The sequence below is a fragment of the Falco rusticolus genome, chromosome 2, assembly GCF_015220075.1.
Source record: "Falco rusticolus isolate bFalRus1 chromosome 2, bFalRus1.pri, whole genome shotgun sequence".
Lineage (NCBI taxonomy): Eukaryota > Metazoa > Chordata > Aves > Falconiformes > Falconidae > Falco > Falco rusticolus.
Window position 1 is genome coordinate 62,315,707 of NC_051188.1, and position 25,300 is coordinate 62,341,006.

The following is a 25,300-nucleotide window of genomic DNA, read 5'->3' on the forward strand; positions in this document are numbered from 1 at the left end:
ACCATTGCTTTATTCTATATTGTGTCCATTCTCCGTCAACTCTCCTGACATAAGGGAGTATTTTTAAACTGAGGTGATAAGTCTTACAAGAATTCATATAACTCTATATTGTATCCATATTGTTTTGTGGCCATCTCTCAGAAGAGAACAATATTCAAAAGCAAACTCAAAACCAATGAACAATTATGAATAGCATGTGCTCTGTCAACAAATCTGGTTTGGCTGGTTCTAGATTATGCTATGTATTTCTGGAAGGACACTACGAAGATATGAATTGAAGGTCAGTATCTTTACTCAGGTAGAAAAAAGTTTAGCAGCCAGTATGTTTGCATTATGCTAGCTTACCAAGCAGATCTGGTTTCCTTTAGTCAAGCATTAGGTTATTCCACATGCATTCCTGTTATTGTAAAGCACTAATTGTATTGCAGTATTTTTTCCTAGTTCTTCTACCGAGCTACTGAGTACTTTTGTCTATCTGATTTAGGAGAAGTGGACTAAGAAGGCACCTGTGTTGGGCTGGCCTTAGCTGACACTCACTGAGTTCCCTTGCTTACTCTCAAACGCTGCTCCCCCCCACACCCAGCAGGATGAAAAAGAAAATAGAAAGAACAGGGCAAAACAGACTCAGCTTGGGAATTGAATTTAATTTATTGTCAGTTGGTATAAATATTTGAGTACCAACTTGGACATCAGGAAACAAAACCAAAAAAAGCAATAAAACATTTATATACTTAGGGAAAGCACCTTTCCTCCTCCTTTCTGAAGCTCACCTTCTGAGCATCTCTTCCTTTCTTCCTTGTTATTGCTGCAAGTTACACTTAATATCTTCAGTGAGGTATGGGTGGCACAAGGTAGTGTTGCAATTTCTGCCACTCCTTCCCTCTTGCTCTTTTCTGTGCTTCAGCATGGGTCCTCCACAAGCTGCAGTACCTTCGAGGATCTACCTGCTCCAGCATAACTCCTCCAGGGGCCACAGTTCCTTCAAGGAAATATTTGCTCTGGTGTGGCTCTATCCACAGGCTGCAGTCCTTCTTGGAGGACAGCTGCTCCAGCGTGGCTCCTCCAAATGCCACACAGGAAAAGAGGAAGAAGTAAGCAGCAGCAAAGAGAAGTAACTGAAGTCCCCCCAGGGGGTGGTGGTGCCTGCTTTGCCATGGAGCACCTCCTACTCCTCTGACCTGTGTGGCCACTCTTTTGTTTCTCGGCCTTTTTGTTCCTTCTTCCTCTCTCCCAGTGGTGTTTTCTGCCCTTTCTTAAAATGTTTTCACAGATGTGCCACCAGTTTCACCAATGGGCTCAGCTGTGTCCTGTGGTGGGTCCGTCGTGGAGCTGGTTGAAACTGGCTGTGTCCAGCATGGGGCAGTGTGTGGCTTCTTCCCACAGAGACCCCCCCCTGCAACCCATCTGCTACCAAAATCTTGGAACTTGTGCCCAGTATAGTAATTTGCTGGAAATGCACTTTGCTCATTGCATTATAAAAGTTTTAACAACATCTTATTGTAAGGATTTAAAAATGTGTTTGTGATGTACCGCTAATTGCCACCTTATGTGGGTGTTTCTTACTGTTCTGCAAAACTATTTGTGAATAAACTGGTGGAACTTGGCCTGTGAAAATGAGTGGAAGTAGAGGCCAACAAGTAGGAAGCTGGTTTCATATTGGAGACCACATCGTCATATAATCATTTGTCTTTCCTTGCTATTACCAGTATGAGTTTTTCTGAAGGTTGACCAAGTAGATTAGCTAAAGGACAAAATTTTACCAGTGTCATGAGTTTTTCTGAAGGTTGATCAGTGCAGCAGACCTAAGGGCTATGCTGGAAAGTTTTGCCAGTTTTAATTCTAATTAATTACAATTAATTATTTAATTCTAAGTACAATCAGAAGAAATTCTGTTACTCCACTGGCAAAAATACATGCACCAGAACATGTTAATTGACATAGCTTATAGTTCAGGAAATTAAATGGGCTATATCTGTTTAAGGGTGACCTTAGGCTCGTGATATGACTGCAATGATTACCACTGCACTTCTAGTTTAGTACATGTACTTGTAGAACATTTCATGGTGAAATAGTCCCTGAACACACAGATAGTACAATCATCTAGGTAGTATTAAATACTGAAAAATTAGGAGCTTATTCTGAAAGCAATGATAAGTTATTCACAGTATCATAGAATATATATTCTCTGATACATATTTAAGTAAGTAAATATTAATTATAGTAATGGATGTGTTTCAAAATGAGCCTAAGAATGTGAAATAAAATATGCATAAATGTGTTTGAGAAAGCAAAGCAGAAAGACATTATATTTTTCTTCTTACAGAGCATTTCCATTTCACCAATTACGTAGCAACTTGCATCTCAATCAATTATGTAGCAACTTGCATCTCAATTACTCATTTTTTCAAATGCTCTTCTAGTGTTTAATCCATCCTGAATTTTCTGTTATGTAATTTTAAGAAGTTTTTTAGACTGAAATTTCAGAGATGATGCAGTTTACGGACGTTAACTAGCTTAGAAACTGTTTGGAGGATCTCAGAATTGCCTGTGGAAGGATTACAGTAACAGAAGTTCTCTCCAACAAAAGCTATAGGCTTAAAGAGCCCATGAAAGTGTCATTGCAGAATCTGCCTTGATATGATTATTTTTATAACATCTTTCTATCAAGTTAGAAGCTGCAGCAGTGATTCAAATACTGATTACTTGATTGTCAGCTCCCAGTTTTTTGTATGATTTCCTTTTTCTTACAAAAACAAGGACATGTAAGGAGATGGCAGCTTAAAGAAAACCATCTCAGTTTATCTAAAGTAAAACCCTACACAAAACTTCAAATTAAGTCCATGTATGAGGGCTTACACACCTAAAAATTAAAATGACTATTCTTTCATACAGCAAGCAAGATTTTTTTCCTGGTTAGATATGCTAGTAGCAACAGTCCCATCTTGTTGAAATAAGATTACCCTAGGTAACTCTCCTTCTTGTTTATTACACAACATTATTTTGGCTTAAGTCTCCCTTTGTGGTTAATTATCTATTAATTATCCATTAATTTTCATAAAAGATGACAGTTCATGCTAATCTACTTTTCTACATTAACATAAAATCTTCCCTTGCGCTGCCCTATAGTTCAGTTTTCAATGGCATTGATTGACTTCATCTTGTCACTAATAGAAATACATGTGAATGTTAATGGAAATATTTTTCTAAAAAGACAGTTTTCTGGAAACCTTTTGTTTCAGTTTGTTTTATTTTTCACAGTGTCTTCTTGAACCTGAGTCATAATGAACTGTTGGAATAATTTTAATATGTTTTTCTTTCTTGTAATCATTCACATTTTTGTTATAATATGAATTATATGTCAGCATTTCCATCATGTAAAGTCCTATTAACATCTCACAAATGCGCATCATTTATAGACTATCCTTCTGTACATCAATACATGGAACACACCTGTTAAGTCATGTTATTATTGTCCTCTTGAGTTCAAAATGCACCTGTGGAAACAGTAGTCACCTTGTTTCCTCACTCTTTGCTATGATTTACAACCTACTTCTCTTTTGTGACACCTGAAAATTTCATTTGATTGCAAGGAGTCTACAGCTGAATTTTAAGAAGTGTTTACAATGTGTGTTGTATAGTTATCGCAAAAGTGGTAAGATTAAATGGGTAAGGTTCAACTTTATGGCAAAAAAGTCCTGCATCTTCACAATTTAAAAGAAACACAGCATGAATAATAAAAAGTTATAAGTGGTAGTGCTTTAGGTTTTAATATTGAAATGTATTTGGCTTATGCTTTTCTCTAAATTGTCTCTTTGTGATTAAATCTTACAAATAATTCAGACAAAAGGAATTTGAGCATTTTTAGACAATAGCAAAAGACTACTTGAAAACTTTGTATTTAATTATGTTTTGTTCAATTCCGAGTCTGGGTAAAATGTGATTTATTATTAGTCATTCCTGCTTGTGGGTGTCACAGCTATTTTATTTCTTGTACAGTCTAATCACTGAAATATCTTATTCTATGACATCTAATTGCAAAGTTCACAAAAATAGTTGGGTAATGGCTTTTCTGTTCTGCAGACCAAATCAGGAAAAAAGGCAAAACCAGTTAGCTCTTGGATCTTTTGTCCACATGACATTTGGTAAATAAATTTATGAGAAAATTATCTTAGGTCAATATAGAATTTTTTATTTTCACTCGTGTTCCTCTCGAAATTTTACAATAAAATATTTGAAGCAAAAAATCATTAGAAAGGAAATTATGTATATTTCTTTACAAAATGTTGAAACTAATTCTATCAGTGTTTGCAGTCTGAGAACTTCATCAAAAGAAAGGTTTTGTTCATGTATCTTTTGTTCAATAAGAAACTACTTTGACTTGTTTTTCAATGAATTCTGCTTAGAAGGTGCTTTGCCTCTGCCTAGAACTGTACCTTTCTAAAACTATGTCTGTGTTTCAGTTCTGTTTCCAAAAGCATATCTTATTCGGTATTGAAATTAGTGTTAGCTATTGGTCCTTCTGCATTTCATTTGAGTTAACCTTGTAAAATCCTGTGTTTGTTATAATCCGTGATCAAATCCAAGTAACTTAGAATAAAAATTAGATTTTTATTTGATAAGTTTGACATCTGAGCTTTATCCCATAGTGGAATGCACTATTCCTGCATTTCCACATTCAGTCCACATTTCCTTTTGAAGAAATTGCGCCCACATTCTGGCAAGGAGCTTGTCTCATTTGTATTGTCAGAGTCCAGATGATTAAGATGTTTGTCTTTTCAACTCCTGGGTCTGATTCCTCACTAATTCCTCTGGATATACAACACTGCCAAAATTATCCACAATTTTGGCTTTTTTGTTTTTGAGGAGTGTGATATGGTCTGGAGTGACAGTAGGGAAAACATCTCCATGTGTGTAAACAAGTTTAATTTATGTGAATGAGGATTAATGTGTAAAGTTGCAGTTATTTCAGGAGTCTGCTGTTTGCTTGGGCATTTCTTTAGCATATCCCAAATTCAGAGCAGCTTTTGGTCATAAAATATATCTTGGATATTGCCTGATTAAAAGTAAATTAAAAAGTAGTGGAATTTAACTTTATTAACCGCAATGGCAATATCTGTATTGAATTATTTTAAAACATTGTTTTTCAAAACAGTATTGTGTAGGTTAATTGGGTATTTTAAATTCCATTTCAAAATTGGCTATTGATTTGCTAGCCTAGTGCTGTTAAAAGCAGATTCATGCATATTCTTTTTGGCTTATGCAGTCATGCTTCACAAAAGATATGCATAAAGGTGAATTTTAAATCAAAGTGTTTTGCTCTGTGTCTTTGAGAACATACTAACCTGTGTGAACAGTTTATTTCTCACCATTTTCTTTTTTGTACTTGGACCAGGAACTTGTCTCAGCACTGAATTTTGTCTCAGTTCTGCGTTTGTGCCACCCACATTTGGCAATCTTTTGTTTGTCTGACATCTTCAGGAGAAGCCTAATTGTTTTATTGATTCTCTTTGTAGCAATCCCCTGGCTTTACCGATTGCCAAGCAAGACAGTTTGCTGGAGAAAGACGCCATGTTTAAAGATGCAGCTAAAGGCTTATGTAAGCAGCAATCTCAAGACAGTGTATCTGAAAATGTCACTGTGAATACTACAGCCAAACTTGAACAGGTAACAGCATGCAGTTTCTTGAAATGTTTGTTAGTGCCTAGGTCTGGAAATTGTAAACTTAATGAAGCCAAAGACCACCCTAATTTCCCCCCCGTCACCACACAGTGGTATCTTTTGCACTGTGGAGCCTTGTCTCCTCAGTCAGTCCCTGCCATCCCTGCAAAGCCTTCCCTCCCTGCTAACGGAACAGCTGCTTCCAGCCAGCCACGGTGGCAGGTCAGGGCGGTGGTAGTCGAGGGGCTCAGAGCTCCTCACGATCCATGGTTCGCACGGCGGAGAGACAACTGTTAGCACTCCCCAAAGTGTCCTCCTCTCCAGCTTCCTTTTACAAAGGAAAGAAATACACTCTGGGAGACTGCAAAAACAAAGAGAATGTCTAAGGAATATTAAGTTGCAAAAGAAGTGACTGTAATTTAAAGATAGGAATTGCCAGGTTTACAGCTGCAGTGTTAACTCCCTTTCTTATGCTAATTCATTAGAATATAGGCACTGGTTATTTGGATACCATTTACAGTTTTCTCCACTGGATTATAGTCGCATTCAGTGTATAGGGTAACTGCAAAAGGAGGCAATTATCTATTGCTTGTAAATACAGCATGTCCTAACTTTGAATGTTTAAGATTCAAATATTGTTTGGGGTGGGGTGGGCTTTTTTTTATTTCTTCTGTACAAGTGGTTTTATTTTCTTTTACATGCATTTGGGAAACATGTTCCAGAAGCATTTAACCACTTAAAAAAAAAATACTTCAGAACTGGGGGGATAGGGCTGGGGTGGGTAGAAGGGAGAATTTCCGTTTAAAATAATTTACTGTGAATTTGAAGCGTAACAAAGAGCGAGATACTGAATATATTTAAACCACATTCAGTTCGATAAAACTGCATAAATGCCTTGGCAGAAGCATGCACACTCCACTGCTTGCTTTTAAAAAATGTGTTTCAGAGGAGTTGGTCATATGAGATCAATCAGTGAGCTCATATGTCAATCATATGAGTCTGTCTCTGAAAGTCCCCAACTTTGGAATCCCATAGAGCACTCAGTTCCCTACTCAGTCAGAAGATACCAAAAAATGTTTTGCACTTGGCTTACATCTTGTTTTCATGTCATAGAATTTCTGGCCTTGCTGACTGTGCAGTGGTGGGATGAAAACACAGTCAATCCAAAAGAGGAGCACTACTGGTCACAAAAGTAAATGCTTGCAACACTATTACAAGGAACCCTCCTATAATTGTAAGAAAAGAGAAGGAGGTGTTTAGCTTAGGATCTTGCTGAGGCTATCACTTGCTTCTAGATGTTCAAGGGGAATGTGGACAAGAACATATGTACTTCCTTCTGCCTGATTCTGTTTTGGTGCGGACCGAGCTAAAATTATTCTGGGTTGTCATTATCTCCAGGCTAAACTTCTGCTTTATAGTTTATGCAGTAAAACAGATACAGAAACTGGTTGGAAGAACAGCTAATATTCCAGGTGAGAAAGAGCAACTAGAGGTCTTCGTGCTGTTAGTTTTGTCCTCCACCATGATCTAGAGTCACTTCAGGGTCCCAGGGCAGATTTTCGAATCTTTACTCCTGCTGTTTCAGTGGAACTTCCCACACTAGTTAAAATTCAGAGACAATACAGAAGAATTAAAGGTGAATCTCTTTTAGCTCCATTAGCTGAGAAATTTCTGCAGAAAACACTCTGTGAAATTCTGGTCTAAATGAGCTAGAAGGTATGTGTATTTTGTGGTCTTTTAGAAGCAGTAAAAACTACAAACCTTGCCCAGTATCTGCACTTGCTTAGTAAGTGATGCTCCCTTGGAAAGGAATAAGCAGGAACAGTCCTATCCAGGAAATCAGCACTAACAGGGGATAGATTAGAAACTGTGCTGTTTCAGTGTGTTTTTGAATGACTGATTACATTAAAAAAAAATCATAGATTAACAGAATTTTTCAGCTGGCAAGGGCTTAATAAGCTTTAGCTCTTATGGGCAAAAGAGAATAAAACAGTTTAATCACTTCAGGAAATAGTTTAATGTTAGTAAACAAAAGAATTCCCATATTTTGTTGAATGAATAGATGAGTGTTTTCTTTTTGAAGTGACATAATTGTGGTGCTGGAAATACAATGATTGTATACTGTACTACTTGCCATGCATTATGAACTGTAGGTACATGTATATCATATCCATATTTGTGTACATAATATGTAGATCTTCATTTTCAGAGATGATATTTCCAAGCAACACATTTTATTAACTTCTTTTATTATTCCACAACTTGGAAATTAATTTTTTTATTTAGTGCTGATACCAAAGGAAGCCTTTTAACCCCTTCCCACTATCCCTGCCTCTTGGGCAGGAATTGAAACAAAGTCTAATGAGTTTCACTATCTTTTATTCTTACCGGTTGCATTCCAAACTACACTCAGAGTAATCATGTTCTGTGTAATTTTTCAATAGAATACTTGGGGTTTATGTACATATATTATTGAAATAGATCAGCATGATATTTGGTGTGCTTTGTGTCAGAAATATCATGCGTTCTTAGGCAATATGGCATGCACATTAGGCCTTTACTGGGTGATCAGAGAGAAAGAAAATCATTTATTACATCTGAAACATGCATTTTTAATAGAGAAAGCTCGTAACTTTTTTGGCTTTCAGAAAACTAACAGCTCAAATTTATATGTAGCCTCCAGATTTTTTAATTGCAGAAATGATGAAAAAGAGCCTTACAAAAATATTATTTCTCATGAAGTAAGATTTTTATTACATGAAGCATAGGAGATAGGAATCAAATGACTACATTGATAAAGCATTTTGGGTCTCTCTTGTCTTGTATTAGTTTTTGCTTTTTCCTAGGTAAAAGATGTTCTTTGATCATCTGTAATGACAGAGTCTGTGCTGCCAAACAAAGCAAGCAGTATGAATAATTTCCAGAATTTTATTATAGCTGGCAATTTCTCTTCCTCTCAGCTGGGAAGGATATTTTTTCGATAGCAGACTGAAATTACTGGCCTGGAATTGAGTTACGTGCTTCATGCTATAAACAAATATAGATTAATTTTTTTCTGATTCTTAATTGGGTGTTTTTTAAAAAAAAATCTTTTGTCTTTGTCTTATAATTCTTGTTTACATATTGTTGGCCATATGAACTGTGTGATAGACTATCCCCTGATGCCCTTTTGATTGTTCTAGTATCACTACATACACAAGGGACAACTGTGTATATTGTAGTATTACACAAAGAGCTAGATTGCATACTTATTTCAGTGACCGAGTATGTAAAAAATTAAAAAACATTAGATGTTTTTATTTAAACAGATGTGAATGCTGTTAAGTGTACATAATTTACATGAATAAATAAGAACCTTCATTATTAGCATTACAAAAATCTCAAAAACTAGTAACTTCCAGAGGCATAGTTATATTGGAACTTATGCTGGTTTTACAGTTATTTTTCATTTATGTCTTGTAAAATATGCATCATGCAATGAGTATAATAGCCAGATACATGCATCAAGGTGAAAAAATAGAGAAAACTAATCTATGTGCTCATAAAAGTAGGTGAGAACAGAATTTGAAGGTGTCCACAAATAACTTATTAATAATGTAAATAGTTTAGTACCAACTAAAATCACTTGTGAGTTTAAGGCATTTGGTTTCCTATTTCTATGTGATTTATTTCCTCATTGACCTGCAAATTTTGATGGAAAGAGTCTGTTAGAAAATGTTGAATTACCACATCCTAAACTTTGTGGAAAAAAAGAAGTTGATGGAAAAAGATTTTTATTCCCTTACGTGGAATTTAACTGAGTACTTCACCTTTCTAACCATCTACCTATAGAGTCAGCATTTTTTATTATACTTACATTATGAAATAAAAACAAGCCAGGGCCTGTTCTATGGCCTAGGGCTATATGGGACATGTCAGTGTTCATCCGTAGGACAAAACTCTTTTCTCCCTCAAAAGATGGGGCTATGCCTTAACATCCTATGAGGAATGACCATTGATGTTTGACCTGAATGATATCTAGGCATTATCTGCCTGAGTGCTAGCTGACATGAACCAAGAACATACAAGGAAATGTGCTAACAGTTCAGAAAATATGGAGAATCCCACGGTAGTGCTTGAATCCAAACCCTTCTTTTATTTACAAATTAAGACATTTGCCTCTATCCTAGAATAAGTTTAATCTTTATAGAGATAGATTAAGAGAAGCTCACTCTCTGGCACAGGTGTTAGGAGTTTTGATAGCACATAAGGGAGTTTAGCAAAGACCCACACCTGCTTTGTTCCTGCAAGCCAAGTAAGCACACTAATAAGGAAGGGAGTCCACAGGCTTCTGACTTTCATCTGCTTTCCCTCTACAAGGCATTTTAAAAAGTTCTTGGAATTCTTTTGTTCGCTTTGTTCTATTCCAATGTGCATCATCAAAACCAAATGTCAAAATGTAATTTACTTTTTTTTGCCAAGTGGAATTCTTGTTTTCTAACCAGCCTTGCATCCAACTTCCATGATCAAAAATAAAAAGAGCAAGATATGTTATCTTCTGTGTGACAGAAAAATCCACATTCACTTCAGTGGGATGAGGAATAAACCTGTAGAATAGGTAGACAGAAAGACACAGATATAGCAGGCAACTTGTGTATGTTTGTCTTGTTCTGAAAATAGAAATATTTTAAGAGGAATGTGTTTTAAATAGACAGAAAAAAGGAGAATAGTCACAGTAGTATTTTGATAGACTCCACCATTTTAGAGTACATCTCTTCTGAAATAAATGAATTAGTGAGATGAAGACTGTGGGAAGATACGTTCTAAAATTTTCAGCTGGCCTATTTCACAGTTTACATGTTGGAGCAAGTAGATTTTACATGTACATTTAAAACATAATCACTAAATTAGCTAAGTCTAGTAAATAATCTTCTTAAGATACTCTTTTGCAGTTATACATTTATTGCTTTTTGGGCTTAATGGAATGAGAGGTGTTTTCCCACATTTTTTATGGGGAAATAAGGAAATAGAATGCATCATTAAAGTTTGATTGGACACTACTGCCTTCTTGCCCCTTTACATCTGTGCAGCTAGTACATCTAGAGCTACTGTTGTAAGGTATGCTTTCCTTACATTTTTTATGGGTTGCTACTTTATCAGTCCAGTTCAACGTGTGTTGCAGATTGAATGCATGTTAGTGCCCGCCTTTCCTGTTTTAGTGGGTGAGTGGAAAAACATTGAAAAATCTCTTGCTAGTTTTCATGCTGTTATATGCATATGGGGTTTACATATACCATTTTAGATGTCAACATTGTTGCCTGTAGAGCTGATAAAAAAATGAGGCAACTTTCTGTGAGGACTTTGCCTGTTTCCTCATATACTTGTTTTGAGCATCATTTTCTACTGAATGGATTTGTCCTTAGGCGAATAGTAAGGAAATTATGAAAGACTAAAGCAGGGGTCCCAACATTTTTCCAGTCACTGTGTCAGTCCCAAAATGGAAGTATTTTGAAGTTCCCAATATTATTATGAAAATTTCTAAGCCAGAGCTATTACAAGAGACAACAATGCAGTACTAGCTACAGTGCTTGGAGTAGAGAAAAGAATAGAAGCATACCCTCCACAGATAAAAGGTATTGCAAGGCTTTGGGACTCAGTAGAACCTGGGACCTTGCAAGCCCTTCTTACGTGTATTTTTCCTCAGTGGGGAAGTATGGCTTCATACACAGAATCATAGAATCATTTAGATTGGAAAAGACCCGTAAGATCATCAAGTCCAACTGTTAACTAACTCTGCAAAATCTACCACTAAACCATGATGTGTACATGTCTTTTAAGTACTTCTGGGGACGGTGACTCCACCACTTCCCTGGGAAGCCTGTTCCAATGCTTGATAACCCTTTCCGTGAAGACATTTTTCCTAATATCCAATCTAAACCTCCGCTGGCAAAACTTGAGGCCGTTTCCTCTTGTCCTGTCACTAGTTATCTGGGAGAAGAGACCTACACCCACCTCGCTACAACCTCCTTCCAGGTAGTTGGAGAGAGCAGTAAGGTGTCCCCTCAGCCTCCTTTTCTCCAGGCTAAACAACTCCAGTTCCCTCAGCCATTCCTCATAAGGCTTGTTTTCTAGACCCTTTACCTCCTTAATTTAATTTATTACATTTTATGTAATACTTTCAAATTAATTTTGCTTTATTTTGCAGTTTCTTTAGTAATTAAGCTTGTATCTCATTATTCAGTACTGGACTTAGAGAAAGACAAGATTAGGTTGAGTTGGGCAAGTGACTGAAAACAAGTACAGTACTTGACTCTTTGGACTGTAAGCAGCTGCATAATGTTAGGATAGCTAAGGCTATAAAGAAACTTGGAATCTAAGATAAAATGTTCATAGTAGCATGGCATAAGTCAAACATGCAATAAGTACAGATAAAAAGGGTGTCTCTTGCGTTTTGTTTGTGCTGATGTGAAAGCAGTCCTCTTTTTGACAGACACCTTGATTCTGCAAGAATATTTAGTGTAAAATGAAGTGGGAAGTTGATATTCCAGAATTCGTATTTGTATTTCTCTATTTGTAGACTAGAGAAGGTTTGAAGTTTTTGTAACTTCATTTGTACCATGCCAGCATATGAGTCTGAGTAAAGCTGGTGAAATATTTCAACAGAAGAAGGAAGATTTTGGTTTATGTTATAAGGTCTAGTGGTTCTGTGATTGTGATGTCTGGTGTGCATCATTTCTTTCTTCTTGGTAGAATAGACGAATAAGAAATGCCATCTCTTTTATGACTGTTCATTGAATATTTTCATACTGGTATTCAGTACTTCTTTTTAGAAGAAAAATATTCATAGGGTCAAAGATCTAGGAATTAGAGAAGGTACAAAGTCAGATTGTCGTGGTTTAACCCTGTCCAGTAACAGAGTACCACAAAGTTACTTGCTCACTGCCCTTCACTCAGAGGGATGGGAAGGAGAATCAGAAAGGAATGTAGAACTCAAGGGTTGAGATAAGAACAGTTTAATAGGTAAAGCAAAAGCCATGCACACAAGCAAAGCAAAGCAAGGAATTCATTCACCACTTCCCACCGGCAGGCAGGTGTTCAGCCATCCCCAGGAAAGCCGGGCTCTGTCACACGTAACAGTTACTTGGGAAGACAAACGCCATAATGCCAAATGTCCCCACCTTCCTTCTTCTTCCCCCAGTTTATATACTTGGCATGACGTCATATGGTATGGAATACCTCTTTGGGTAACTTGGGTCTCCTGTCCTGGCTGTGTCCTCCCCCAGTTTCCTGTGCCCCTCCAGCCCTCCTGCTGGCGGGGCCCAAGGAACTGAAAAGTCCTTCATTTAGTATAAACATCACCCAGCAACAACTAAAAATCAACAGTGTCCTGTCAGCATTGTTCTCACATCAGAGCCAAAACACAGCACTGCACCAGATAATAAGAACAAAACTAACTCTATTCCAGCTGAAACCAGGACACAGATCTAATTCATCCTGATTGTTTATGACTGCAAACTTCCCAGTGTTTGCTCATGGTTGCCTAAAAATTGCACGTGAATGAGTGTGTTGTGTATATGTTTCAAGAATCGTGAAACACTGAGATAAAGAGCACTTGTTAGTCTTATTTCATTACGATAAGTTACTTAGCAGTATCATACCATACAGTTCTGGGAAATGTAGGAAGACAACCCCAGAGTGTTGTGATTTCTCACCTAGACCATGAAACCATGGAAACAATGGAAGTTCAGTAGTTCAGGATCAGATCCCCAGTATTAAACACCACTACCTGTAGCCTTTGGGGTCTTCTCCTTGCCAGAAGCACACACCATATCTCATCCAAAATCTCCCAGTCTGTTCTCTGCTTCTGTCACTGATTTCCTGCCACATGCCACTGCCAGAGGCTGAAGATGCTGAGTTGCTCTCCAAGAAAGGACAGCGTCTGCTTTTCTCCTGAGCCTTCATCTTAAGCAGAACAATAGAACAATGTAGAACAATGGAGTGTCTTCTTCATTGTCCATCGTCAAAATTGACACTGAGAGAATATTTTAGTAAACTCTGAACAATTTAAATAATTCCACCATTGTTCACATGAGAATTTTCTGTTTCTAGGTATTCTGCTGACATGCAAAAATGTTTTTCTTCAAGCTGACATAAAAAAGGAATCAACCTACATTTTAAGTGTAGATCATAATTTATAATCACACTGCTTAATGTATCAATGTTTATTTTGTCTGTAATCCAATTTCCATTATCACTGATTCTTTTTCCTTCTGTCCTATTCTACGTTTTGAATTTGCGGGGTTTTTTTTTCCTTAGCATGTGCTTTGCCTTGCAGAGCTTATATTATTCCTTCAAAGCGTCAAAAATATTAAGCTCATTTCATTCACCAATTTTGGCTAAAGTAGCTGCTTCTGAACCCCTTCTGATGTCCTTGACAACATGATTCCCACTTCTTATTAACTTTGTTCTAATGTGCAGGAAAAAATCTAATAGAATTTTAAATCCTGTATGATGAAAAGTAGTATGAGATCTTTGTTGAATACTGGGCAATAAATAGGTTACTAAACTTTTATAGTCTTGATTTCTTTTGCCATAAACATTTAATGAAGACCACAGAAGAACTGCGTTTCAGTTGAGAATCTGTATGGGTTCAGGGACAGCCAACTGCACTCTAATAGGGGTCTATGTTCTTAAGAGCCCGTCAGACTCCTGCAGTTTTACACCTTAACACTGATAATAATTTTTTATGTTCTTCTCTTGCTTAAGATAATTGATGTGTAATTGTCTGGGAGGAGTGACAGCTTTCCGATTTCCTAGTACATTTTTGTCCATAAATTCTGGTGATCCGGGTTTATACTTCAGGTCAGAATATTGCAGTACAAGATGAAAGAAATAAATTACTTTATTTCTCTAAATTGTGTTTTCTAGATCAAGCTAATGCCTCCAGCTCCAAATGATGACCTGGCTTCTTTGAGTGAGCTAACAGACAGCAGCCTGCTTTATGAGATTCAGAAGCGTTTCAATAATAATCAGATATATGTGAGTTGCTATTCATCTATCAACAGTGAGATTTCAAAAAAGAGCAAATGAGAGAATAGGAAAAATGGGATTACTATTATAATTATTGGACAGTACTTGTATTGGACAACTTGCCCCAGTCTCATGACTAATATTTAAATGGATCAGGACATATGCATGTGTAAGCCCTGCAATTTCTCAAGCTTTTATATATAAAAAAATAAATAAAAAATGGAATAACACCTCAGATAGGTTTGGATACAATTTATGTGTGTTTCTTTCACAGAGGAAATGTATTGGTAAAAATTTATGGGCACATGTAAACTTCCTTCTCAAACCACCAAAAGATCCTTCCATCTTTAACATTATGTTAATTTTAAGAGAGCACATGATTACTGGAAATTTAAACAAAATTTAAATTATCAAAGCTTAGAATTCAGTATGGGAGAATTAATTGATCATTATCTCTTTCTGTATTACAGAAATCATTCTCTATATTGTAATGTTAATCACCTAGATACCAAATGAAATAATTATAGCAAGATTTTTTTAAAGCAGGTTTTCCTGGTTATGCGATAATAAACTCAGGAGGTATCTGATTAGGCGTAGATTACTTCTGGAGAAAAATCTATACTTGAATTGTTTTTGTATCTTCATAACATTTCTAACTTACTGAACAGCCGAGTAGCATGTTAATGTGAAACGTTCAATTTGTTTTTAAATGTATAAGTTGATTGCACTGTTTAGACTAAAGGAACATGGGGAATTGGCATGTTGCTGTGAATACCTTTGAAATGATGAGAAAATCAGTTCTAAGTGTTATGGCATTCAATGATAAAAAGAATTCTGGTTTCTAGAATCACGGATCAAATCTTATTTAATGATGAATATTTCTTTTCCTTTATCTGATTTTCAAAGGTGCCAAACATAGTTAGCTAACTGAATTCAGGAGTATCCACAGATATTTAGTATTTATAAAAAGGAAGCCTTCTTTTATTTTAAAATACTGAAGATTTCACTTAAGAGGATCTTGTACCCTGCTCTGGCATGCTTCTTAGCATAATGGAAATTTATAGGCAGTGATCATTAATATTCTTCTCAACAGCAGCCGTTGTGCTTTGGTAGAGTGTCAGCATCAATGCTGAAAACCTTTGCATCTTTGGGTGATTTGCTTCTCAGACTTACAAGGAAAAGTCCTTGGACTCCAGTTTCAAATGAAAATCCTCCTTAGCACTGAATGCTTCCTGTTTCATGTTTTATGAAACTTAATGAAGTTCCATTCTGCAGGAAAACCCAACAGTGAAATCAGGATGAGTGAGAGAGAGGAAATAAATTACTGCATTTCAGAAGAAAAATAGTAAATTTACTATGAAAGGCAATATTTTCCACCTCTTCAAATCAATATACTTCATTTTGAAAAAGGCAGCATGACTGGGACTGTTCACATGATGGTTTTCTGTCTGACCTCTTCAGGGACAGAGGTCTGACATTTTTGCATTCTAAGAGCATAATACAGCAGCAGCTGCTCATGTGTGGTGAGAAGTATAGCAACAAGGGTGACCTATATAGTCTTATACATCTTTCACATCTGGGTGTTTAAATATGAAATAGTAAAATCCTGGCACATTTGCAATCAGTGGATGGTTTGCTATTTTTAATATAGACAGGATTTTTTTTCTATATGCATGTATGTATGTTCATATCCATATAACCATGCATAAATACTTATATGTATCAATTGCTCGGTCTTATCGCACAAGCAACATATTTTAATGTATCAGTTCTGGGTAAACAATATAGCATTTCTGAGTTATGTCATCTATTGCATTAAAAATTGCTTAAGGAACTTGTTTATGTGGTAGGCGTGTCACATTTTTGTAGTTTAACAAACAGTAAATTACAAATTAACTTTCAAATAGTCTACCAATAATATATGCAGTGCAATTCTTCTTTGCATAATTTTCCCTTATGAAGAACTCAGTTTTATTACAAAAAGAATAATTAATGCTGTCTGAATTGTAAATTTGGATCTCATTTTAAAGTTATGAAGTTAAAAGCTCTGAATTTGTGAATTGTGTTTGGTATGTTGATAGCTAGATTTAAGAGGGTTTGGCAAAAGTCCATTCTAGAAGAAAACCATTAGCATCCTAGAAGATTTAATGTATTACTTAATAAGGCAATTATATTTTCTTTTTTCAGACCTACATTGGTGATATACTGTTGCTTGTTAACCCATTTAAAGAACTTCCTATTTATTCTACCATGGTAAGCATTCTCTAAAACGTAACAGTGTGGATCTTTTTCAGTGGATTCATATAGTTGATTTGGCAGGCCAAACCCCTAGAATTAATTAACATATATGCCCTTTTTTAATGTTGGGAGCATCTTAGTTTAAACATTTTAGCTTTTTTATTATTATTATTTCATTCAAGATACTACAATTTTGGCTGTGTCTTATTTGTAAAATAGCTATCTAGCTAACATTTTGTATGAACAGTAGCACTTTTGATTCTTTAAATATAGTTTCTGTTGTATAACATGATGGTGGTCTCTGCCACAGCCAAACTTGCAAAAATAGATGCATACTTCATGCAGTGGTTGGTTGGGTTCACACCTCCCCTGTCCAAAACACAATTACAGAGATAATAACCTTGAATGGTGCAGAAGGGCTGCAAGTGGCTGTGCTCCACACAAAGGTGCTCAGTTCAGACACCATACAGGCAATGAGTGCAAAGTGCTCAGGCTTGTGTTGGGCACAGGCAGTGTATGGGCAAAGGAGACCTGAGCCCATGTGTCTACCGTCGTATGCACAAGGCCACTTAAAAAGCACTTCACATGTTTCTCTTTTGAATTGTAGTGCCCTTACCTTTCTAATATTTCATTTATGAGGCAGCCTAGTTATTTACAAGAGGCTTATTTTTTCAGTACCTAGACATCGATACTAACTGAAGTGGACTTTGTAGATCAGTGGGAGTAACAGAAATGCAAATTACTTGATCTTTGATCTTTCCTTCATCCTCACTCAGCCATTTTTGAGACATGGTGTTATTATAACTGTTAATTTATCCCCCCCCCCCCCCCGATATTTTGTCGTTGATGCACTGGCATCACATTACTGCTCACTGGTCAGGCTCAATGTTATGTTAGGGAGTGTTCAAATATGTTTATTTAGCTTACAAGAACTATAAAGGATTTAAAATTCTGTAAGAAAATTGTAGTCTGTGGCTGTTTGCTATGTCATGTGGCTTTGTGTCTATCAGTAGTGAATTTGAGAGAAAGAAATGCTGTGACATTCAATGGCAGAAGCAGCAGATTCTAAGTTGGGAGTCTAAATTGAGCTTCTAGAAATGGAAATCATCCATCATCCCCCAGGTTTTAGATGGTGGTATTTTTTCCTGTCATTGTGTATTTTACATTAGATACGTGATTTTGTGCACCAAGAGAGAACTGTAAAGAAAATGAATTTACGTAGCAGGCTTACATATTAAAATGTTTCCTGGAGATCTGCTGCATGTTCTCTTGACCTCTCTGTGACAGATCTATTTTAGAAGTTACCATAAGACACTTTTTGTCCTTTAATTGTTTGGGTCACCTTGGATGATCATTGCTTTTACTCTGTCATTATTATCTGTTTGGTATTGTGGGTGGGTATTTCCCAGATGATCAAAAACCCAACCCATGGCTGTAATATAGATTTGTTTTCTCTGTGTTTGAAATGCTCATATATGCTGCAGCAGCTTAGCTGGTATTATATTGAAGTCTGTAAGCGTTAGACGGTCTATCCTCAGTAGACACTGACATGCTGTATAATGTGGTTCATTAGTTAGCATTTTTGTTTCAGGTGTGTGTTTTGTTAGCTGTCAAAAAAAGAGAATGCAAAGATGCATCAGGCATGATACTATTTTTAAAACCAGGATGAAGCAATGAAAAGATTATCATGTACATTCTACAACAGCAGCAACACTTTAGTTTTTCTTCTCTTTTTTAAAACCACTTCTCATAACTTCTCAGCAATCATTATTTTGTTAACCTACACTGACATCCCACACGTACTTCCAATGGAATACTACTAAAATAAATCTTTATATAAGCAATTATTCACTCTGAGATGACATGAAGAATCATACATCAATAGACACTGATACACATTGCTTTATATGCAGTGCAATGCAATGCAATTTGTAGATTATAATATCAATGCATTTTTACATGGAAATACACTGTACTATGACATTATGTATTATAGTAGAGCTATACTACTAGGAACATGCAGACACCACTTCAAAGGTATCGTAACTGTTTGTAGAAGTGCATGTGCTACGGTCATCCTGCTGTGTTACATTTGTGCAGAATTTACTTGTGTTGGATTAGGGGAAATATATTCTTGAAGTTCATGTGTTAGAAAAATATATAAAGTTACAAAGCACTTGCAACATTATGCAATGAGCATAAGTGTGTGAAGATTTTTCCTTCTGCTTTGTGACATGCTGAAATGATTTTTTTGAGTATCAGTATGGATTTAATCTTATTTAATCCGATAGATCAAAAGTCCTGAAAAAAAGTAGAGCTGTGTCATGGAGCCACATTCAGTGACAGCGTTGTAGATGCCCCAAAATTCAATAGTTTAATATCTAAATGTGTAAGACAGGCATGGGACAGGAAGGGTTGATAAGAACCTGATTGGTTTGGAGAAAGGAATAAATCCAAAATGGCACTGTGAGGGAGAGGCTGCTAGAGATAGTTGGAGAAAACAGGATATGATGCAAAGGAAGGGGTTTGGTTGTTGAAGTGATAGCATCCAGTATCATTCTAGATGCTCCACAGTGTTCCAGTTGTCCCCTAGCTGCCGTGAGTTTCTGTAGAGTCTGTGTTAATGTTCTAAAAAAACCATGAGAAGATCTGGCAAAAGCTATATAAAAAGTAGGTAAAATTGTTTCTTTAAGGATATTTGTTAAATGGCATGGTGTTTCACAGTCTTACCTAAAACTGAAAGAACAGAATTGTAGATATTAGCAGACTGTCTTAGTTTTTCTAAAATCTGCTTGATATTACCTGAAAGAACATCAGGATGTTCTCCAAAAAACATTGACCTTTCAGTAGCAGATAACTGGTTCTACTCGTATTTAAGCTTTAAGGATAGTACATGTTGCCAGCTATGTGTATCACAGAAGTTATTCTATGTTGCATAGAGCATATTTGTGGGAGACCGCTCTGTCATGTAATAAATGAATTAGGTTATAACTTTAGCCTTCAATTTCAATTTTAACTTTTCATGGGATGATAATATTTAATTTTCTAAGATTTTTAAGTCAAGACATTGAAGAACTATAAACATGAGGTATAAAAAAGTAAATTGCTAAGTTTTGTTTTACTCAGTGAACAAACCAGTATTATTGAGTCCGCTAGTTGTATTTGATTTTGTATCTTAATTAAATCTTCTATGCTTACAGCTCTTGTTTTCTTTAATTAAAATCTTCATAGATACTGTAATTGTACCGCTTATATACATACAGAGTTTCAGTTCATAATGGTTAGAGACTCAGGATTAGGAGGGTGAAACATAATTAGTTTGAAATGTATTGATCATATTAATTTTCTACAATTTTTCAGGTCACCCAGCTTTATTTAAGTAACTCTGGAAAACTGTGTTCCTCACTTCCCCCACATATATTTTCCTGTGCCGAAAGAGCTTACCACATGCTATTCCAGGAGCAGCATCCCCAGTGCTTTATCCTCAGGTGAAAATTAATTTTTCTATTAACTAATTTGTAACTCTTGCCTTTCAACTGTTTCCCCCAGGACTCAGCAGTTGGAATTTCCATTTTATTTTTTCCTCCAACTGATTTCTTTCTGTGTACTGATCTCTGTATCATACATGAGAGCAAGATAGAACTGAAAAAGGTTTAATTACATCTCAAGTTCCTAAATTCTCTTGGGGAATTACCACTCCATCTAGATGCATCTAATTAGGAACAAAGAGTTAATGGTAAAGAATTCAAAACTGCTCTGTGTGTTGCTAATATTATGTGGATCAGGATTAGGAATAGAATCTAATGACAATAAAAATGGGAATTCCTTGACTAAATTATAAACATCTGAGCTGGGGCACTTCTATTGGACCTTCCACCCTGCCTCACATGTTTGTGTGGCCATGAGCTTGTTATTTTGCTCTCCAGCTTCAAAACAAACTTTAACTGTTTCCTTTATTCACAGTGTTGTTTCAATAATAAATAACTTTCAAGATTATGAAAAAATGGGGAAAAAATTAAAAAGGTTGATTTTGATTTGGCCAGGAATAAAGGCTGATCCATTGGATAAATCCTGTAATTGCTCTTGAATTACCTCTTAATTATAAGAAAATTGAATATTATGAAATGGGGAGCATATGATACTCAAAAGCAGCTAATAATGCTGTTTAGATGTTATAAGAGCTAAAATGAACACATAAATACAATCATACATATCTATTTATGTTTCATTCTGTTTGTGTAAATACAGACTCCTGTGAGTGTTTGAAGTTCTGTATATTAAGTCTTCAAATGCATCTGAATATTGTAATTAAATGTTTCTTTTAAAAGCATAGTTTTTAAGTTTCTAAATCATAAATATATAAATTAACTATATGTGGAAGTGAGTGTTGATTGGTTGAAAGAAATGTTCACCTTTTTATAACCTAATCAGACTGGAATAGTTCTGTATTTATCCAGTGAGGAATGACATTTAAGCAGAGGTACAAGCAGTATTAGGAAATATTTAATGTATGTTCATATTATCTTCTCATAAATATTAACTCCTGTTTAGGTATAATAATTTTGATAACAAATAAGAAATATCCTAAGGCACAGTTTTCAGCATTTTTGTCAAAGTAGGAACTTGGGACACTGCTAATTTATTACTATCTTTGTGAAGTTGTCTGTAAATGTAGACAGAGAAGAAGCAGATAATAATATTTACTAAGCCTTAAAGAAAAAGGCTAACTGCCAAGTATTGTGTAGTAGTACACAAAATATATTTTACTTAATAATAAATGGCTTTGCTATCAAGGATGCTACTGATGATTTTGTATAAGGATGTCAAGGCACGTGTTAAGCCCCGCTATCTTGATCCCTGCCCAGCCCACCTTACCTTATTATAAATCAGTGACCTGATGGAGAATGTGACATGAGAGCGCTCTGTTGATAGCATCAGCATTTGGCAAGACATCTCCGTATCACACAAAGGCAACCTATAGATATGCCATCCTTAAGTTTCCTTTATGTGGATAAGAAATTGGACCTAAAGGTCACTTGTGAAAATGGAAGCTGAAAGGAAAGCATCTGGTAATTTGGAATAAGAGATAAGTATAGCTGCAACTTAACAGAAACAGCTAGAAACAGTTATTTGTAAATACCTTTCTCCGACCACTAAATGAGACAACAGAAGGGAACTGAGATCTTCTAGAAGTTCATAAAGAGGTATTAAAAATGGGATATTCTCATTATGTTGGTCTGTTGGTAGAATCTAAATAATTGATGTCTGGAAAGTAAAGGTAATATAGGAAATTTCCATTGGTTTTCTGAAAACAATAATAACAACAAGAACAACAACAACAACAATAATAATAATATGAATAATATTCATGATGGAACACAAGTTATTAATCTACCCCCTTGCTATCACCTGATCCTCTGTGTGTGCATGCACTTGTGTGTTGTCAAAATGGTTTTCTTCTTTCTTGCTATTTCAGCTGTAAAGCAACATTAGCTATCAGCAAGAGGAGGTTCTTTCATCACTGTGAGGGATGATTCCTTGTTACATTTATGCTAATGAACAGCATAGAGCAAGGCTTACTTTCTGGCCTTGAGGGCACATAGTAAAGCCTCCAGTCAGTTTTTCTTTAATTTTTCACTTCAAGAGGGGTTTGTGGAGAGGTTTTCAAGATCTCAGTTTCATTTCCTATTAGAACCAAATAACTGCAATTCTGCAGTTCTGAAATACTCCAAGCTTTTGTGTTTTATTTTGTTTTCTCCAGCCTCTCTTATCAAGCATGCTCTTCATTCCTGAGTAAGAAATTGTGTATGTTGGGCCTATGGTCTGTAATTTTGAAATACCTCCAGTTATAAAGCTGAATTGTAGTTACATTTCTATGCATGCACGTATAGTGTGATAAGTGCGCCTAGTAAATTTTTTAAGTAAAAAAAATATACTTTCTTCTAATGTGGAATCACAGGCTGAATGAAGATGGGGGAACTCAGAGAGGAGCCATTTCATATAAGTGCTCAGAAGGAAGGAGACAGTGGATGAACAAGTGAAAAGGACTCATAGATCCATGAGTGTTACACTGGAATAAGCTGGCTAGGAGTGCTTCTGCCCTTCTATCTTTGTCTGCTCATTTTCTCATTTCCACTCCATCGTTTGTGTCATCACAGATGTTCTGGTAGTGGTGTGGTGAACTGGACTGGAGAAATCCTCACAGGTCAAAATTGTACTTGGGAGAGTGGTGGTGATATTGAGGACCTATTTTAACCTGAATCCATTCCAAAGCCAAGTTCCCCTAAAATGGAATGAGTTGCTGGAGCAGGACTGGCAGGATCCACTGGTTTTGGTACTAGTTTTGGCTTAGACTACATAGTTACTAGAATCCTAGTACCATGTTTGCTGCTGCTGTAATATTGGAATGGTTGGCCTGAGACACTGTCCAAGTCAGAGCTCTTACAATGAGAAGTATTATTATGCCACATAGGAAAATAGCCACACCAAATTGGAAGGGTGTGAGTTTTGTTTGGTTTTATTAGTGCTAAATCCAGTGAAAGTAGATTATCTCTGTGAGTGTGCACTAATCTCAAGATTAAATTCCCTTGATATCTGCAAGATATGCCATTTTGGCATACAAGCACTCTTAGAATTGCACGTCAAGAGTACACTTCTGCCTTCTGTTGTCATCATTAGTAAGGAAACATGATGCAATTATAAAATAAAACTCTCAAATCTATGTTTATTTTTAGGTCTACTTTACTTTTACTGATAATAATATCTTATAGTAAAGTCATTTGTTAGTATAATTTATAAACATAGTTATGCTTTAGTTTTATAGTAAAGATTTTCCATGAGAAAAGGCTACTGTCTTGATATACATGTTATGATTTGAAATGGAGCAGTAAGATTTAGTACCATACCAGTATTTTACTGTTCATATGCAGTTTTTAAAATATTTCTAGTTTAACTATTATTTGCTAGAGAAGAACCAAGTGTTGGCGGTATACATAACTCTCATCTAAATTCTTCCTGAAAAGCTTGAGTTTGTTATATACAGTAATTTTTTACAGAAGACTTTTACTTCATTTTCAGTAAATTAGGCTGCCCACTATCTTTTCAAAAGGACTGGAAGGAAAAGGAGAAAGTGTACCTGTATGCATGTAAATATGTAACCTGTATGCATGTTAATCCTGTCATCTTCATCAAACCTTGTAGCTTGTTTAATTTGTGGAGATAAAGTGTATTTTCTATTAACAATGTTTTTCAATTCACTTTTTTGTCTGCCAAAGAGCTTAGTGGCCATTACTAATCATTCATTAATTACTCTTTTATTGGACACACTGTTGGCAGTGAATTTTGCATGCAACGTAATGTAATATTGTTTTTCTTAGTGTAGTTGGTTCTGCCTCCCATGTTTCCCCAGGAGATGATAGTGAAAAGAGTTGAAGGCACCTGAAGTTGTCTGAGCTGGAATTTAGCTCCCTAAGCCCACAGCTATTGTCTGAAAACCATTGCTAAACTACCAGACTCTATTTTCTGACCCTAAAGTGCTACTTCAATTTTCAGCCCATGTGTGTGCTCAGGAGAGGTTCATAGTTTCTGGCAGGGCAGAGGCTTAAAGCACTATTTATTTCATGCTTAAGCCTGACTGGAATCCAGAGATTTGACATTTCTGTACCCAAGCTCCTTACAACAAACTTTCTCAAAGCATTGCTGATTCACATCACCGAGATCAGAACCTTCATAAACTAGACATTCATCAATGAGCAGTTGTGTTAATTATATATGATGCTGCTCATAGATATTGCAATGTTCTTTCTCATACAACATCCATCTGATTTTTGTTTATTTTTACTGGGTTTCTTTAGCTGCTTGTCTCTAGGAATATGTTTGGAGTAAAAGCTCTTCAGGGCCAGACCATTTCTATATTGTATCCCTAGCCACATATGGTTGGAGTCTCCTGACTCCACACAAATGATGGTGATAACGATAGCTATTAAATATATGGAAGCAGAGATTGCACCCTTTTCTCTGGGAATAAACAACAGAGATTTGGCAGTGAGTGCCCCTGTGATCACAGGGAAAGGGTTTGCAGCTGCAGATCTACTGTGGCTTCCCCCTGAGCACCAAAATCAAGCTAATAAAAAGTCAGTACTTCTATCATGAGTATGGCTGTTCTCAGAGTGCCACACTACCTGATATTTCAGAAACAGCGTGAACTTGTTCAGATGAAGAAAAATTCTCCCTTCTGTAGTGTCATCATCTAATATTTACCTTGTCATTTTTCTGTGCATAGAGACACTATAGGAATGGAATTGTTCCCATCTCTCTGTAACGTAAGAAGCTGGTGTGTATCAGATCACCTTTAAGGCTGCGTAGCAGAAAGCAAGCTTTAAGACCAAGACCAATG

General features: G+C 36.1%; 1 protein-coding gene across 1 annotated transcript in view; it reads left to right on the plus strand.

Annotated features, from left to right (window-relative positions):
• Nucleotides 1-25,300, plus strand: part of MYO16 (myosin XVI) — a 412,211-nt gene that overhangs the window by 209,979 nt on the left and 176,932 nt on the right. Inside the window, exons 10-13 of the mRNA XM_037377384.1 lie at nucleotides 5,514-5,664; nucleotides 14,566-14,676; nucleotides 16,855-16,920; nucleotides 20,266-20,393. Coding sequence (XP_037233281.1) covers nucleotides 5,514-5,664; nucleotides 14,566-14,676; nucleotides 16,855-16,920; nucleotides 20,266-20,393 — 456 coding nt within the window. The remainder of the gene's footprint in view (nucleotides 1-5,513; nucleotides 5,665-14,565; nucleotides 14,677-16,854; nucleotides 16,921-20,265; nucleotides 20,394-25,300) is intronic.